At 36.8% G+C, this 18,072-nt stretch overlaps 1 protein-coding gene across 2 annotated transcripts in view; it reads left to right on the top strand.

Annotated features, from left to right (window-relative positions):
• The window catches only part of PIK3C3 (phosphatidylinositol 3-kinase catalytic subunit type 3), a 146,337-nt gene that overhangs the window by 89,656 nt on the left and 38,609 nt on the right, over positions 1-18,072 (top strand). For both annotated transcript variants that reach the window (XM_077777615.1, XM_077777613.1), the window contains 6 exons: positions 383-499; positions 3,529-3,660; positions 6,956-7,084; positions 7,707-7,776; positions 9,764-9,828; positions 16,015-16,099. In XM_077777615.1, the coding sequence (XP_077633741.1) occupies positions 383-499; positions 3,529-3,660; positions 6,956-7,084; positions 7,707-7,776; positions 9,764-9,828; positions 16,015-16,099 (598 nt within the window). The remainder of the gene's footprint in view (positions 1-382; positions 500-3,528; positions 3,661-6,955; positions 7,085-7,706; positions 7,777-9,763; positions 9,829-16,014; positions 16,100-18,072) is intronic.

Here is an 18,072-nt window from a genome sequence, read left to right as displayed (position 1 = left end):
TTTCTGCCATATGCCCAGTGCATTTCTAAAGACATCATAGGCTTCCAGATACTTATTGAGTCAATGAGTAAATGCATTTTGGGTGAATGAATTCTATCTTATCACATGGCTGTCTTTGAAAAAAAAAAAAAGTGCTGTTTTTGATAGATTAGTATTCGCTGAAGACTCAGATAATTTTCAACTGTGGAAGAGTTGGCAGTGTTTAAATAAGCTAGCAGCTTTCTCATTATCTCTGAATCAAGATAATTAATCTTTTTCAATTTCACTTTGTATTGAAGTTTGTAGCTATTAGAAGAATAAATAAAGATCACCCATGCTATTAAAGAAACCCTGATCATTATGCTACACAGAACTAATTTTCCTTTCCTTTCAATCGCTTCAGGGTGATAAGTCTGTCAGAGTTATGCGTTCTCTGCTGGCTGCGCAGCAAACGTTTGTAGATCGGCTAGTGCATCTAATGAAGGCAGTGCAGCGTGAAAGCGGAAACCGTAAGAAAAAGGTAAACTTATGGGCTTTGCTTTTTGTTTTTAAATAACGATGTCTTGGTATGATAAAATACTGAGTTCTGGTACTATCTCTTTAGGTTGATATATTTAATGAAATTGAGATGACTTTTTTTGTTGTTGCTGAGAAAAATCACACACATAGTTAAATAACTAAATCCCTACTGCTCCTACTGGAGCCGCTCTCCCCAGAGGTGCCTGTGTGAGGGAGCAGTGTGAGCCCACACACCCACCTGCAGGAGTGTCTGCTCCTGGGGCATAGATTTCAATCAGTATTTTTGTGTGTGTGATGTGCTTTTCTTTTTGGCACACATGTGAGTCTCCGGCTACACCTCAATTTTAGCTATCCTGGAGGATGGCTGACTACTTACCTATCTGAGGCATCGCTTAAAGCTTCCCAAATTAACTTTAGTTTTCACCACACAGCCTATGTTTTAAATCAAACAATACTAAATATAGTTCCAACATTGGCTAAAAATCTTTTTAGACATTTTTTTATCATGTGTTTAAAAAAACAATTTTGTTAACATAGGTTTTCTAGAAACAGGCCCTACCATGGAGAATGCCAAGATGGCTCTCTACCACCATTTGCCTAGCCGACTCCAGACTCTGAGCTCTCAGTACAGAGCTCAACATGGGACTTGGACTCAGGAGCTGTGAGATCATGACCTGAGCCAATATTGGATGGACGCTTAACTGCCCAAAACCTAAAGCTTTCATTTTGAATGTTGTTAAGTGTTCTCTTTTCACTTTTTGATTCTTTAGGTGATAGTATTCATTTATTTGTTCTATAAAAATGTATTGCATGTCTAGATTGCCAGATACTTTTTTAGGTTCTAGGGATATATCAGCGAATATAAGATCTCTATTCTAATGGGGTTTTAGAGGAGAAAGTAAATAGAATAAATAAGTGAAATATATAGTGTGCTAGATACTGTTGATGCTATAGAGAAAAATAAAGCAGGGAAAGGAAATAGGAAGTGCTGGGTTTGAGTAGTAAGGCAGTGAATGTTTCACTTCTCAATAGAGTGGTCAGGAAATCCTCATTAAGAAGGTGACATTTGGACAAAGATCTGAAGCAGGTGAGGGAGCAAGCCATGTGAATATTTAGAGAAGACCATTCCTGCCAGAGGGACACCAAGAACAAAAGCCCTGGTGTGAGAGTCTGTGTGTGCGTGCATGAGTGCGTGTGTGTGTGTGTGTGTGTGTGTGTGTGTGTGTGTGTGAGAGAGAGAGAGAGAGAGAGAGAGAGAGAGATTTATGTGTGAAATAGGAAGAAGCCCAGTGTATTTAGAACAAAGGGGGAATGGGGGAGAGTAGTAGGAGATGAGGCTGGAGGACAGAGACAACAGGGACACAGATGGACTCTATCCTTGTAAGCCCTTACAAGGACTATGACTTAAACACTGAGTTAGTGTAGAAGCTGTTGGGAGTTTTGAACAGAAGAGTGACATGACTTGATTTTGGTTTTAGCAGCAGTACTCTAGTTGTTAATTTATTTTAGAGTTTATTTATTTTGATGAACAAATCAGGAGACTATAGATGCTGGCGAGGATATGGAGAAACAGGCACCCTCCTACACTGTTTGTGGGAATGTAAACTTGTTCAGCCCATCTGGAAAACAGTGCGGAGGTTCCTCAAAAAATTAACAATAGAACTCCCCTATGACCCAGCAATAGCACTGCTAGGAATGTACCCAAGGGACACAGGAGTGCTGATGCATAGGAGCACATGTAACCCAGTGTTCACAGCAGCACTCTCAACAACAGCCAAATCATGGAAAGAACCTAAATGTCCATCAACTGATGAATGGATCAAGAAGATGTGGTTTATGGGGGCGCCTGGGTGGCTCAGTCGGTTAAGCGTCCGACTTCAGCTCAGGTTATGATCTCACGGTTCGTGGGTTTAGCCCCGCGTCGGGCTCTGTGCTGACAGCCAGCTCAGAGCCTGGAGCCTGCTTCAGATTCTGTGTGTCCCTCTCTCTCTGACCCTCCCCTTCTCATGCTCACTTACTCTCTCTCTCTCTCTCAGATATAAATAAAAACATTTAAAAAAATTAAAAAAGAAAAGATGTGGTTTATCTATACAATGGAATACTACATGGCAATGAGAAAGAATGAAATCTGGCCATATGTAGCAACGTGGATGCAACTCGAGGGTGTTATGCTGAGTGAAATAAGTTAGGCAGAGAAGGACAGATACCATATATTTTCACTCATATATGGAACAGGAGAAACTTAATGGAGGACCGTGGTGGAGGAGAAGGGGAAAAAATAGTTAAGGGGAGGGAGGCAAACTATGAGAGACTCTTAAATACTGAGAACAAATTGAAGTCTGAAGGGGGTGGGGGAGAGGGGAAGGGGGGTGATGGGCATGGAGGAGGGCACTTGTTGGAATGAGCACTGGGTGTTATATGGAAACCAACTTGACAATAAACTATAAAAAAATTATTTTGAGAGAGAGAGAGAACATGAGTGGGGATGGGGCAGAGAAATAGGGAGATACAGAATCCAAAGCAGGCTCCAGGCTCTGAGCTGTCAGCACAGAGCCTAACATGGGGCTTGAAACCATGGACCATGAAATCATGACCTGAGCCAAAGTCAGATGCTTAACCGACTGAGCCACTCAGGAACCCCCAGGAATTTTTTCTTTTAAACTATGCCACCGTTCTTGTCAGGCAGATTATAAGTGCTTGTTTCTCACTGTCTCCTTTATGATACTTTTGTCTTGAGTTTATTTATTTTGAGAGAGAGGGAAATAAAGGAGAGAGAGAATCCCAAACAGACTCTCTGTTGTCCGGGACTTGATCTTGCAAACTGTGAGATCATGTTCTAAGCTGAAGTCAAGTGTTGGACACTTAACTGACCAAGCCACCCAGGTGCCCCTCCTTTATGATACTTTGCACATACTTTTATGGTGCTTCACTAATATTTTAAAGTTAGTAAATTAGTTTTTATGTCTTAACTCTGTGTTTTATAAACTGCTTTTCCATTTTAACTCAGTTCTTTCTGATTTGTTCTCTTAGAATGAGAGACTACAGGCATTGCTTGGAGACAATGAAAAGATGAATTTGTCAGATGTGGAACTTATCCCATTGCCTTTAGAACCCCAGGTGAAAATTAGAGGAATAATCCCAGAAACAGCTACACTATTTAAGGTAATTGTGATGGATATCTAATGCATATGATTGGAACCTAATTCTGTAAAGCAAAAACACTCCCTTCAAAAATGATTACATTGAAGATAATATCTATAATTTTGTTTGATTTAGTACATGCTAGATAAAAAATTACCTTTGGTGTATTTAGTGTGTCTTGATTTAAGATCTTGTATTACCAGTAGGCATTTTTATGTGAAATGTGTAAAAAAAATGTACATTTTTAAACTCTGGACTATTTTTTAATCTTTAATTTTTGAACTTTTATTAATTAGAACCATACCTACTTTTTTCATGTAAGCTTTTTTGAAAAAAAGTAACAATTGTGAAACTTATATTACCCATTCAGTTCATAAATCCATGTAGTTACAGTCTCAGTTAACCTTTTTAACATTTCTTGATCTGATATCTTTCTTGTAACTTAAATTTTTTTCATTTTTTTCAACTAGTAATTCTCTTTAGTCCTTAATAGCATGTCATACTTCTTTTGGCTGACCACGGCTTGGATGGCTAGAAAGAGCTGCTGGCAGCCACTTTTTCCAGTTAGCCCCAAGGAGTGAACAGCAGTACCTGTGAAGCATCATTATCTGTTGGGCATCATAAAGCACGGTGTCTGGGAGACCTGGTGTTTAAGTGTTGTGATGAGTTGCACTTGGATATTACTTTGTATCCGGAAAAGAAAGGGCTCATAAGACAACAGCTTATGAATGTAAAAAGGGGTGTGATTATAGTAAGAAGTGGTTTGGATTAATTTCAGGGGTGTGTTTAAAGGCAGCCTATAGCAGCACAGCTCACACAACTGAAAGGCCAAGTTTTATCAAGCAGCACACTGAACCTTACTGCATGGTACGGACTCTGATAGTTTCTATTCTTTTAAATTATTCTATCGCATTAAATTTTAAATTTTTGCAACTTGTTTAATTGGTTTAATTTCAAAATTCATTAATGGATTATTGCCTGCAATTTGAAAAATACTGGTACAAGAGATAAAATGCAACTATTTCCTTGCTTGTGCTTACAACCCAGTGGAAGCCAAAATGTAGAGTTACACCCAGACATTAACAACTGGTATACCTGTAGACTACTGGTGTTCCTTTGGACTTGAACTCTCAAACAATACCAGCATCTAATATTCACATTCCCTGAGGACTAATTAAGAGCAATAAATCAAAAAGGTAGTTTTACCAGTTTTTTGAAACAGGATGAGAATATCTAAGACAAAGCAGGAGTTGTAAGAGTGGGGTATAAGAAGATATCTGCCACTATTGTTAGGTAGTCTAGACTCATTTTCTCCTTAAGTATTGTATTTATGTCTTATGTACACAAAATGGATGGTCAATAAAACATCGTGAGATATAATTTTGATCCTGATATCCAGGTTGGGTTTTGTTTTTCTTTATGTAAGCATTCTTGAAAATTCTTGGTTGGAGTTTAGGATTAATGGTTCTTTGGCATTTACTACTAACTCTGTCATAGTAATTTTTTTTTTTTTTTAAAGAGAGAGATTGTGTTCATGTACAAGAACAGGATTTGGGGAGGGGCAGAGGAAGAAGAGGAGAGAGAATCTTAAGCAGGCTCCATGCCCATTGATCTCAGGACCCTGAGATCATGATCTGAGCCCAAGTCAAGAGTCAGAAGCTTAACTGACTGAGCCACTCACGTTCCCCTCTCTTATAGTAATTCTTTTTTTTTTTAAGTTTATGTATTTATTTTGAGAGAAAGAGTGAGAGTGGGAGAAGGGCAGAGAGAGAGAGAAAGGAAGAGAATTCCAAGCAGACTCTGCCCCATCAGTGCAGAGCCCAATTCGGGGCTCAGTCCTACAAATGGCGAGATCATGACCTGAGCTGAAATTGAGTGGGACACTTAACTGACTGAGCCACCCAGGTGCCCCAGTCATAGTAATTCTTATTCATTTTTTGGGTCACAAATGCCTTTGAGGTATTTTATAAAATATATTTTTGCTTGGGGTAATAAAATGATTCTCCAGCTTAAGATAATTTAAAATTTAGAATTTTAATCCACAAGAGGTTATAAGTTTTAAACCTATATTCACTGAAGCATTTTTGATGCCTTTTATCCCTTTTATTTTAACATTTTACTGTATTTGTGTTTGCTCTGTCACAAATTTTTCTATTTGTCCCTCTATCTGATACTTTTTTCTGTTACTTCTCTCCTGTGTAAATTAAGGTTGTCCTTCATTTTATTTGTCAGACTCATTTCTTTAGAATATCATAAATTTTCCAAATTTTAATATTGTAGGATTTTTTTCTCAGTGATCTAAACTAATAGAGCATCTTTTTCAAAAGTTTTCTGACCTTGTATCTCCAAGTAAGTGTCTCGGTATGTTACTCCACATCAGGTTTGGTTTCTAAAGAGAATTTAATGTACTATTTGTTGACTTAGACACATTTATAAGCTAAATTAGAGATTTCAGCTAGTTAAGGGAAAGATTTAAGGGCAAAAACATAATTATTCCAGAATAAAAGATATAGATATTTGAGACTTCCTCTTATTTTATAAAAGAGAAGTTTGAGTCTCAAAGCTGCATGACTAATCAATCGTATACCTGCTATTAAATAGTAATCATAGCTCATGACTTTCTATCTGGTGCATTTTTTAAAAATGCTTATTTACTTTGTGAAAGTGAGAAGGGGGAGAGTGTGCATACGCAAATGAAGGGCAGAGAGAGAGAGGGAGAGAGTCCCAAGCAGGCTTTGTGCTGTCAGCAGGGCTCAGTGTCACGAGCTGTGAGATCATGACCTGAGCTGAAATCAAGACCTTAACCGAACTGAGCCACCCAGGTACCCCTCTGTCTGGTGCGTTTTTATGCTGTCGTTTATCTCATTTATTTCTTTATGTCTGTAATGCTAAAATGATGGTGTCAAACGTAGGTAGAATGTCTGTTTTGTATCAGGCACGGTGCCAGACTCTTGTTCCTCTATGGTTTTTAATCACCTTAACAACTGTGCAGAGAAATGTTGTCTTTATTTTACAGATGAGGAAACAGGGTAAAGAATATGTGCAAGATCAAACATCTAGTACTGGTGGAGCCTGGATTCATATCTGTGACTGACTCCAGAGCTTCTGCTCTATATGCCATGTAGTCTTCTGACTATTAGCTAGCTTGTGGTTTTCTCCAAGGATTCCTGTTGTGTCTTGCTGCCAATCCATCTTGCTTTTTTTAGGTTCTGAATATCTATTTGTTTACCTTATGTGTCAGCATTTCATTCTGTGCATGATAAATCTTTGTGCATTTATTTACATCCAGATTTGAAAACGATATTTTTATTTTCAGAGTGCTCTTATGCCTGCACAGTTATTTTTTAAGACAGAAGATGGGGGCAAATACCCAGTTATATTTAAGCATGGAGACGACTTACGCCAAGATCAACTTATTCTTCAAATCATTTCACTCATGGACAAGGTGACTATAACTTTATATTGGCGGGTAACATTTTTTAGTTTTGGTTTAGTATATATGCTGTGTATGGACACTGAAGTATTTTTAACATTCAGGTACAATCATAGGAAGCTTAGCAATCTTCATTTGCCCTTGAACAAGTTTAGTTGTTCTGTGCACTGCAAAGTGACTCTTATGTTGAATATAAAATGAAATTGTGTTTGTTCCTTTTTATTAAAACTCTTTTCTCAGTTAAGTTCTCTTGATGTCAGGTTTAGTAATTCCTTTCTTCTTAGTCAGCTAGAGTTTTCTCTTCTTTAACATTTCTGCCCCTGGCTTTTAAAGGAACATATTTGTCCTCATTTCCCTTTTCTGAGTTCTAAAATACTTTGTGAGTAGAAGGAGCTGCGTAAATGAGTTAGAAGACCCCCAGTGTTGATTGAAAACTATTGACAGTCATTTAGATAGAATAAGATTAAAAAATGGAAATAACATCAATTAAGTGCTTAATAAATATATTTTTGATGATCAAAGTAAAGTTAATTTAGTAATCTCATAATAAGTTATTAGAATACTTTCCTTCTAAATTGTTTCAGAACAATCTTTATATTTATTTCATTAATATGTTTTATCATTTGATCCCAAGCTGCTACGGAAAGAAAATCTGGATTTGAAATTGACACCCTACAAGGTATTAGCCACTAGTACAAAACATGGTAAGTTATTTTACACCATGGTTGTTTATTTCAGTGTCTAATGAGTATACTTTTCCTCTTTTAATTGAATGTTAAGAACACTAGAGATTGAATTCATCGGTAGCACTGAAGGCTGACTGGGCCTCTTTCCCTTTCTCCCTTCCTCTCTCTTGAAATCATTCAACAGCATATTTATAAGACAGATTAGTACCTTTATACTGTATTTCTTTGCATTCAAACTGGTTATAATTTATAGTAGTTTCTTACATACTAATCTGTGTCCAGAGTCATCATTTGAGAGTTACTGTGACCTAGAGTGGGTTTGTATTATGCTCTGCTTAAAAAAAAAGCCACTCAACAAGTGATGTTGCCTTATGAACTAATTTTTTTCATGTAGAACTATAGCATCTAAGTCTTTCTGAGATTGAATAACCTCTGGAAGTTTGATAGACAGTTCTCTAGGAATGCTTGCCTAAAGACTGTTGTCAATCCGTAGTCTTGATACTCTCAGAGCTTCTCACCCTTAGATGTCTGGGAAAAATAGAAGTTTCCTGGTCTTCTCCTGGCCACCCTCAAATCTTTTTGGTGGTTTAATTCCTCATTTTCTCTCAGAATGATCTTGTTTAAAGTCTACGTACGCTCTTTGACTATCCTGCCTAAAATGACTTTCTCCCTTCCATTTGCTCTTTGGACAAAGACAAAGGCCTTAGCTTGGTTTAAAGTTCCGGCATGCTGTGATACACTCCTGTACCTGTCTCTCAGGCCTCTCTTTTTCCAGTCTTCCCCTTGCTTCCCAGGCAATAGCTCAATGGGCCACCTTGCATTTTCTCGAATTCACCATGCTCTTTTCAGCCTTAATGCCTTCATTTATGTTATGATCATTATCTTTAGCATCCTTTCCTCACAGCTTTACCTATTAACTTTCACTTTCCTTCAAAACATGGCTCAAATGTCAGATGCCTTCTGATCTCTATGGTAATTTAGGTCTCCCTACACTATTCTCTTTCACAGTATCCTTACTTTCATAGTATTTATCCCAGTAAAACTTGCAGGCTTGTTCAGTCTATAAGGCAGTGTCAAAGCTCTGTTTTTTATTGGCAGACTTATTACTACATGGTAGGAAAACAATAAATTTCTTCAAATGAACTGATACAGACTATTCCCTGTTTGTGATACAGGAATGAGTAAGACATTTTAAAAAAAAAATTTTTTTAATTTAATTTTTGTGTGTGTGTGTGTGTGTGTGTTTTATTTCTGAGATAGAGAGAGAGACAGCATGAACAGGGCAGGGTCAGAGAGAGAGAGGGAGACACAGAATCTGAAACAGGCTTCAGGCTCTGAGTTAGCTGTCAGCACAGAGCCCGATGCGGGGCTCGAACCCACAAACCGTGAGATCATGACCTGAGTTGAAGTCAGATGATTAACCGACTGAGCCACCCAGGTGCCCTGAGACATCTTTTACTTCAGAGGGGTATATGGTAGTTTCTTCATTCAACTTTGATTTTTCATAACGCCTTCTTCCCTTTCTTTTTGGTAGTTTAAGAGATCTATGCTTCTGTCATTTCCAGGAAATGGTAGGACATGGAGTATTAGATAAAAAAAAGCCAATGAATATAATGCAGTTTTAGCCTTAGTTGATTGATATTACATAATTTTAGAGTTCTTAAAGTGATTGTAAATTTGGAGTATTTTTAATTGGTGTATGTTATAAAAGTACAGAAAGAAGAAATTTTTGTGCAGATTTAGGAAGCCAACTATTACATTTTCTTCCTTCTATACAGTAATAGAAATTGGCCTGGAGAAACAGAGTAAATCAGTTTATTTGAAAGAAGTTTCCTTCTAGTTCTTATGACTCAAATGCCAGTCTAAACTTAATATATTATTTACAGACTCTTTAAGTTATTTGGGTATGCAGTGTATGCATTTGAAAATGAAGGTTATTCTTAGTAGAACCATTATTTTATTGCTTAACCAATGTGCTTAATGCAATGCATATATTTCTATGTAGGCTTCATGCAGTTTATCCAGTCAGTTCCTGTTGCTGAAGTTCTTGATACAGAAGGAAGCATTCAGGTACAGAACCAATTTTAAATGGGTTATATAATTCATGAATATAATATCATTGTTCTAAGAAGTTCAGCCTTTATAAAAAGTATGTAGAGTCAAAAGTGAATGTTTCCTTTTATCATCATTCTTTCCTCAAGTTGTTTTCCTTTTCTCAGAAGTGAATAATACTAACAGTTGGAAATTCTTCCATGGTAGTATACACAGATACTCAATTCTTAAACAGTGCCTGGCACACAATAGGGGAGTGGGAATAAATTTAAAAGATTTGTTAGTTGATAGTTATATTCCAAATTATGAAATTCTACACTTTAACCATAAATTAATATTTAGTTATTTACAACTTTATTATTCAGAACAGTGCTACATATTCTTGCTCACACTTGTTTTGCTCATTTGTTTTTAAGATCCCTCTCTTCCCCTTCAACCTTGTCACTTCCCTTTAATATAAGAATCGGTGAGCAGGTCCTAGGATTCTGCCATGTGTGTCTTTGAAAATTTTTACACTTACAGGCATGGATCAGTTCTTATCACATTGTAATGATTAGTTTTTGGCTATTTTTAAATTTTTATAATGTTTTATTTATTTTTGAAAGAGAGAGAGAGACAGAGTACGAGCAGGGGAAGGTCAATGGGAGAGGGAGACACAAATCCGAAGCAGGCTCCAGGCTCCAAGCTGTTAGCACATAGCCCGGCTCAAACTCAAGAACTGTGAGATCATGACCTGATCTGAAGTTAGATGCTTAACCAACAGCCACCCAGGTGTCCCAAGTTTTACTACTTTTTAAATATGATTTTCTTTTTCCCTACGTAAGAAGAATGTATGTAATTCACACAGAAAACCTGATATGCCTGAAATGAAAGCTAATACAGAGAAGGACTTGACAGAGGATATTTGCTACAGTGTATTTTTGTCTTTCACAGTTTATCATGTCACAGTAATTCAGTATGGAGTTTAGAGTCACAGAAAAGCATTATTCTGATATGGCAAAGCAAGTGATTATACTATTCTTTGGTTTAAGGAATTGTAACATACACTGGTTAAAAGTTCATGCTCCCTGGAGTCTTTTGGGTTTTCTATATATGTATCATGTCATCTGCAAATAGTACAGTTTTGCTTCTTACATATTTGGATACCTTTTATTTATTTTTGTTGTCTAATTGCTGTGGCTAGGACTTTCAGTACTATGTTGTATAAAAGTGGTGAGAGTAGACATCCTTGTCTTGTTCCTGACTTTAGGAGAAAAGCTCTCAGATTTTCCTCATTGAGTGTGATGTTAGCTATGGGATTTTTATGTAAGGACTTCATTATGTTGAGGTATGTTCTTTCTGAACCTACTTTGTTGAGGTAATTTTTTTTTTTTTTTTTTATGAATGGATGTTGTGGTTTGTCAAATGCTTTTTTTCATCTATATGATCATTTGTTTCTTATTCTTTCTCTTATTAATGTGACATATCACACTGATCGGTTTGTAAATATGGAGCCATCCTTGCATTCCAGGAATAAATCCCACTTGATTGTGGTGAATGATTTTTTAAAATGTATTCTTAGATTCAGTTTGCTAACTTTTTAAATTAAAAAAAAAAAAAGATTATTTTTAATGCTTATTTTTGAGAAAGAGAAGGAGAGAGAGAGAGAATCCAAAGCAGGCTCCAGGCTCTGAGCTGTCAGCACAGAGTCTGACACGGGGCTCAAACCCATGAACCATGAAGTCATGACCTAAGATGAAATTGGATGCTTAACCAACTGAGCCACCCAGGCACCCCTTGGTTTGGTAATTTTTTTTAAAAAGATTTTGCATCCATGCTCAGCAGAGATACTGGCCTACTAGAGCTGATGAATGAATTCAGTAAGGTTGTAGGCTACAAAATCAAGGTACAGAAGTCTATTTCATTTCTATACACTAATGATTAAGCAGCAAAAAAGAGAAGAAAATAATCCCACTTACACCAAAAATAATAAAATACTTAGGAATAAACATAGCCAAAGAGGTTAAATACCTGTACTCTGAAAACTACAAAATACTGATGACAGAAATTGAAGACAACACAAAGAAGTAGATACTCCATGCTTATGAATTGAAAGAACAAATATTGTTAAGATGTCTATACTACTCAGGGCACCTGGATGGCTCAATAGGTTAGACATCCAGCTTCAGCTCAGTTCATGATCTCGTGTTTTGTGAGTTCAAGCTCTGCGTTGGGCTCTGTGCTGACAGCTCAGAGCCTGGAGCCTGCTTCAGATTCTGTGTCTCCTCCTGTCTTTCTCTGCCCCTCCTCTGCTTGCACTCTGTCTCTCTTTCTCTCAAAATAAACAAACATTAAGAAAATGTTTATACTACCCAAAGCATTCTACACACTTAATGCAATTCCTATTAAAATGCCAACAGCATTGGGGCGCCTGGGTGGCTCAGTCAGTTAAGCTTTGTCCAACTTATGGTTTTAGCTCAGGTCATGATCTCACAGTTTAGTGAGTTTCAGCCCCGTGTCGGGCTCTGCACTGGCAGTGTGGAGCCTGCTAGGATTCTCTCTCTCTCCCTTTCTTTCTATCCTTCCCCTACTCATGTCTTTGTTTCTCTCAAAATAAATAAATAAACTAAAAAAAAAAAAGAAGAAAATCCATTAAAAAAATACCAACAGCTTTTTTCACAGAACTAGAACAAACAGTCCTAAAATTTGTATGGAACCACAAAATGCCCCCTAAGTAGCCAAAGCAGTCTTGAAAAAGAAAAGCAAAGTTGGAGTTACCACAATTCCAGACTTCAGATTATATTACAAAGCTGTAGTAATCAAATCTGTATGGTACTGGAACAAAATTAGACATATACATTGTTAAAACAGAATAGAAAGCCCAGGAATAACCCCACACTTATATGGTCAGTTAATCTTTGACAACGGAGACAAGAATATGTAATGGGAAAAAGCCTCTTCAGCAAATGGTTTTGGGAAAACTGGACAGCTACATGCAACAGAATGAAACTGGACCACATTTTTAAATCTCACAATGGATTAAGGGCCTAAATGTGAGACTTGAAACCATAAAAATCCTACAAGAGAACATAAGCATTAATTTTTCCAACATCAGCTATAACAACATCCTTCTAGATGTTGTAGATGATGTCTGAGGCAAGGGAAACAAAAGCAAAAATAAACTGTTGGGATTACATCAAAATAAAAAAAGCTCTGTACAGCAAAGGAAGCAACCAGCAAAACTAAAAGACAGTCTGCTGAAGTGGGGAAGAGATTTGCAAATCACAATCCGATAAAATAATATCCAAAATATATAATGAACTTACACAACTCAACACCCAAAAGACAAATAACTGAATCAAAAAATGGGCATAAGACATTTTTCCAAAGAGGCTGTCCAGATGGCCAACAGACATGAAAAGATGACCAACATCACTCATCATCAGGGAAATGCAAATCAAAACTGCTTTGAGGTATTACCTCACACCTGTCAGAATGACTAAACTGAAAAACTCAAGAAACAACAATTGTTGGTGAGGATGTGGAGAAAACGGAACCCTCATGCACTGCTGGTGAGAATACAAACTAGTGGAGCCATTGAGGAAGACAGTATGCAGGTTGCTCAAAAAATTAAAAATAGAACTATCCTACGACCCAGTAATCGGCACTGCTGGGTATTTACCCGGAGAATATGAAAACACAAATGAAGGGATATATGCATCCCTGTGTTTATTGCAGAATTATTTATAATAGCTAAACTATGGAAGCAGTCCAACTGTCCATCAATAGATGAATGGATAGTAGGGTGCCTGGGTGGCTCAGTCAGTTAAGCATGTCATGCTCTTTTGATTTTGGCTCAGGTCATGATCTCACAATTTGTGAATTTGAGCCCTGAGTTGGGCTCTGAGCTGACAGAGCAGAGCCTGCTTAAGATTTTCTCTCTCCCTTTTTCTCTGCCTCTCCCCTGCACATGCTCATTCTCTCTCTCTCAAATTAAATAAGCTTTAAAAAAAATAGATGAATGGATAAAGATACATGCATGCATGCATGCACACACATACACACAGAAATATTATTCAGCAGTAAACAAAGAATAAAATAATGCCATTTGCAACAACGTGGTTAGACTAGGTGGTATATTGCTAAGTGAAATAAGCTAGGTCAGAGAAAGACAAGTACCGTATGATTTCACTCCTGTGTAGAATTTAAGAAACAAAACAAATGAACAGAGGAAAGGAAGGAAGAGACAAATCTCTGGGCAGAACATTGCACCCAGATTACTGCCTCCCCCCCCCCCCACCAATTCCCATTGGAAAAAAGTAGTAAGTATGCTCAGTATATCCCCTCATAGAAAAGAGAGCCAGTAGACTGACACATGGGCTTCTCCAGACTTTGCCCGTGTATTTTCCCTATCCTGATTCTACTGTGCATACTTTTGCTTTAATAAGTGTCAGTTGTGGTACAATCATATATTGAATCTCTGACTCCATCTAACAAAGTTATTGGAGGCCTTGACCTAACATACCCTTTAGGTCTCAGTTTTTGCATCTGTGAAGTTTGGTAATAATTAATAGTACCTGCCTCTAGAATTAGTACCTGAAGCTGAGGTGAAGTGTATGTAGAACTTTAATATAGTTTCTAAGTGAAATTATTATTTAATAAATCGTAATTTAATACTATTTAGTTTAATAAATTATCAGTTATTATGTTGCTCTGTGCAATTATGATTTGGTAAAATAAGGACAGTGCCGTTTGTACAGTGCATTCTTGGTTTCATGTCTGATCTGTGTAAATAGTGTTGCTGAGTTTTGGTTATTCTCTTGTTCAACTTCAGTAGATAATTAAAAATTATTTTCTAAAATAGTTGTTTTTGCAAAGTTATTCTGCTTCTCATTGTTTTTTTTTCAAAAATATTTTATTTATATCTGAGAGAGAGAGCATGAACAGGGGAGGGTCAGAGAGAGAGCGAGATACAGAATCTGAAACAGACTCCAGGCTCTGAGCTGGCTGTCAGCACAGAGCCCAACCCGGGGCTCGAACCCACGAACCGTGAGATCATGACCTGAGCTGAAGTCGGATGCTTAACCGACTGAGCCACCCAGGTGCCCCTGTTTCTCATTGTTATACATCTTTGCCTAATCTTGATATTGTCAGACTTTTAAATTTGGTATTTTATTGTGGTTTTAGTTTTCCCTGATTACCCCACAGGTTGAACATTAAAAAATATATGTGTAGGTTATACATTTCTTCTGTGGAGTCCTTATTTACATCTTTTGTTAATTTTCCTCTTGGGTGGTTTGGATCTTACTGATTTATAGGAGTTCTTTATATATTCTTGGCATAGATCCTTTGTCAAACCTAAGGGTGTTCAGAAAACCTGAAACATAGGGTAAACCTTTTGTTTTCTAACAGCATGTTATTTGTGTTTTCAAATAGTATATTCTGTTTTTCTTTAACATCTACATGTAAGGGAATAGTTATAGTTCATAATTAGAAAAAAACAANTTTCAGACTTTTTGGGCACTCTAGTGCATGTATTGTGTCCCTATAATTCTTTTGTTCAGTTAACATCTCTCTTATATTTATCTTTCCATCAATTTCCCCTGAGAATTATTAGCACTTGCTTTCTAATTATTTTTATTGAGCTCTTTTTATTGACGTATAGTTGACATACAATATTATATTACTTTCAAGTGTACAACATAATGAGTTTGCCAAATATATACATTATGAAATGATTACCATAAATCTAGTTACCGTCTGCCACCATACATAGTTATTATAAGCAATATTATTGACTGTATTCCCTGTGCTGTGGTTTATATCCCTTGCCTTATTTGGTTTATAACTGGAAGTTTGTTAATGGTAACAGTGTTTCCATAGCTATACTTAAAAAGTAATTTCAATAACTCGTGTTCACTTTAAGGAGAATGTATGAAAAAAAAAACCTCATTGTTTACATTCAGAAGAAAGGTGAAAAAAGTGATATAGAGTAAAAGCAAATTTATTTTATCTGATGTTAGTAGCATACTTTTTTTTTGACCTTAACTATCTTCAAGCACAGTGGTAAGACTGATTGTTAGAATATGCTTTTTTTTAAGTCCACATTTTATAATTATTGACTAATCTTTAGACCAGATACTTGGTCATTTTTTACAATTGCAAAATGTGTGATTTGCTAAGGATTGTATTGAATTTGTAAACATGTAAATTATATCTTTTCAGAACTTCTTTAGAAAATATGCACCAAGTGAGAATGGACCAAATGGAATCAGTGCTGAAGTTATGGACACTTACGTTAAAAGCTGTGGTAAGTTTTTCAAGCTCTAGTTCTCACTGAGGCACTGGAGTCAAGGAAGTAGACTATCCGGATGTTGCTATATTTATACACATTTAGTACATTGTAGGATTTTGCCTTGCTCCGTGTGGGCTGCTCTAACAAAATACCAGAGACTAGGTGGCTTGTAGGCTGGAAGTCCAAGATAAGGTACCTATGTGGTCAGTTGAGGGCCCTTTTTGGGTAGAAGACTTTTTGTTGTATCTTCCCCTGGCAGATGGGCTAGGGAGCTCTGTGGGCTCTCCTTTTTGAGAGCACTAATCCCATTCATGAGGGGTCTACCCAACCAGAAATTGTTGGTTTCTGAAGGCTTGCTTGGACTGGGAACCAGGTCACTTGTCATTTCTATCATACTCTCTTGGTCAAAGCAGTCACAGACCCTGCCTGGATCCAAAAGGAGGGCTTATAGTTCCCACCGTGAGTGAAAAAAGCATGTTAAAGAGCATGTGGCTATTCTTTAATCCACCACACCTAGTTACTGAAAACTTTTTTACACCATAAATCTATTTAATAAATGAATGCTAACTTTTCCTACTTGAAATATATATACACACATACCATTATAAATAGTGACTAAAATTTTGAAAGCCCTGCTCACTCTTAGCAGCAAAACTACTGGAACAGTATATTATGGATGCATGTCATAATTGTTGTACCTTTTATGTAATGTTCTATTTTTTCCCAAGACCTAATGAAAATATGACTGGGTTTTTCATGTAAAATAAAAATTGCCATTTAAAATTGCACTTCTTGGAGCACCTGGGTGGCTCAGTTGGTTGAGCATCTAATTTTTGACTTCAGCTCAGGTCATGATCTCACAGTCCTGAGATGAGGCTCTATGCTGGGTGTGGATCCTGGTTAAGATTTTCTCTCTCCTTCTTCCTCTTTACCTCTCCTGTGTGTGCTCTGTCTGTCTCTTTCTCTCTCTCTCAAAAATAAAGAAATAAGTTAATTAATTAATTGCACCTCTTAGATACTTCAGTTCAAATTGAATATTGCTTCTCTCTTTTCCCAATATTACACTTTTATTCCTTCCCTGATAATTGATTTGATGGCAGGTCTTCTCTTCATCTTACTTTGAATAGCCTTTTTCCTTTATATCTTGCTCTGTTACAAAATAATCATTTGTATTTTAGGGAGTTTGGTATATTGGAGGTTGAAAGCCATTATTTAAGTTTTTCATCAAAGGAGTTAGTGATCAATAAGTTGCTACTTTGTACTAGAATCTGATTGCTGGACGTTATCATATAGATATAGGTATAACTTTTATTTTAGAAAGTAAAGTTTTAGACTTTTGGCAGAGTGTAAGAAGAAAGTGATAATCATTTATGGTGACATTTTTTTCCAAATTATGCAAGGTATCAAGTATATTTCATGGAAGTAAATAGAGTATTAATTATTTTTACACGTATTTGTTGTCTAATTTTACTTTAAATCAAAGTTGTATTATAATACCAATTTGAAGATGCTGTGCATTTCATATGGGCTCAAAATACTAATGCACAGCATCCTTTTGACAAGATTCCCTTGGACAGGTATAATGTTTCCACTGAAGTGAAAGAATAGCTTCAGTTTCTCTCAAAATCCTCTAATATACTCTGTGCCATCTCAGATTATTCTGAATCTGTTATCACTACTTTCAAAATTTCTGGGGATCGGGGCGCCTGAGTGGCTCAGTCGGTTAAGCGTCCGACTTCGGCTCAGGTCATGATCTCACGGTTCGTGGGTTTGAGCCCCGCATTGGGCTCTGTGCTGACAGCTAGCTCAGAGCCTGGAGCCTGTTTCAGATTCTGTGTCTCCCTCTCTCTCTGACCCTCCCCTACTCATGCTGTCTCTCTCTCTCTCTCAGAAATAAATAAAATATTAAAAAAATTAAAAATACAAAAAAGAAAAAGAAAATTTCTGGGGATCATCCCACTCTTAACTCATGTCTTTTTCAGGGTGTT

The sequence above is a fragment of the Crocuta crocuta genome, unplaced genomic scaffold (genome assembly GCF_008692635.1).
Source record: "Crocuta crocuta isolate KB4526 unplaced genomic scaffold, BGI_CrCroc_1.0 scaffold36, whole genome shotgun sequence".
NCBI classification, from domain to species: Eukaryota; Metazoa; Chordata; class Mammalia; order Carnivora; family Hyaenidae; genus Crocuta; species Crocuta crocuta.
Note: the sequence above shows the minus strand (reverse complement) of the source record. Positions and strands in the feature narration are given on the sequence as shown.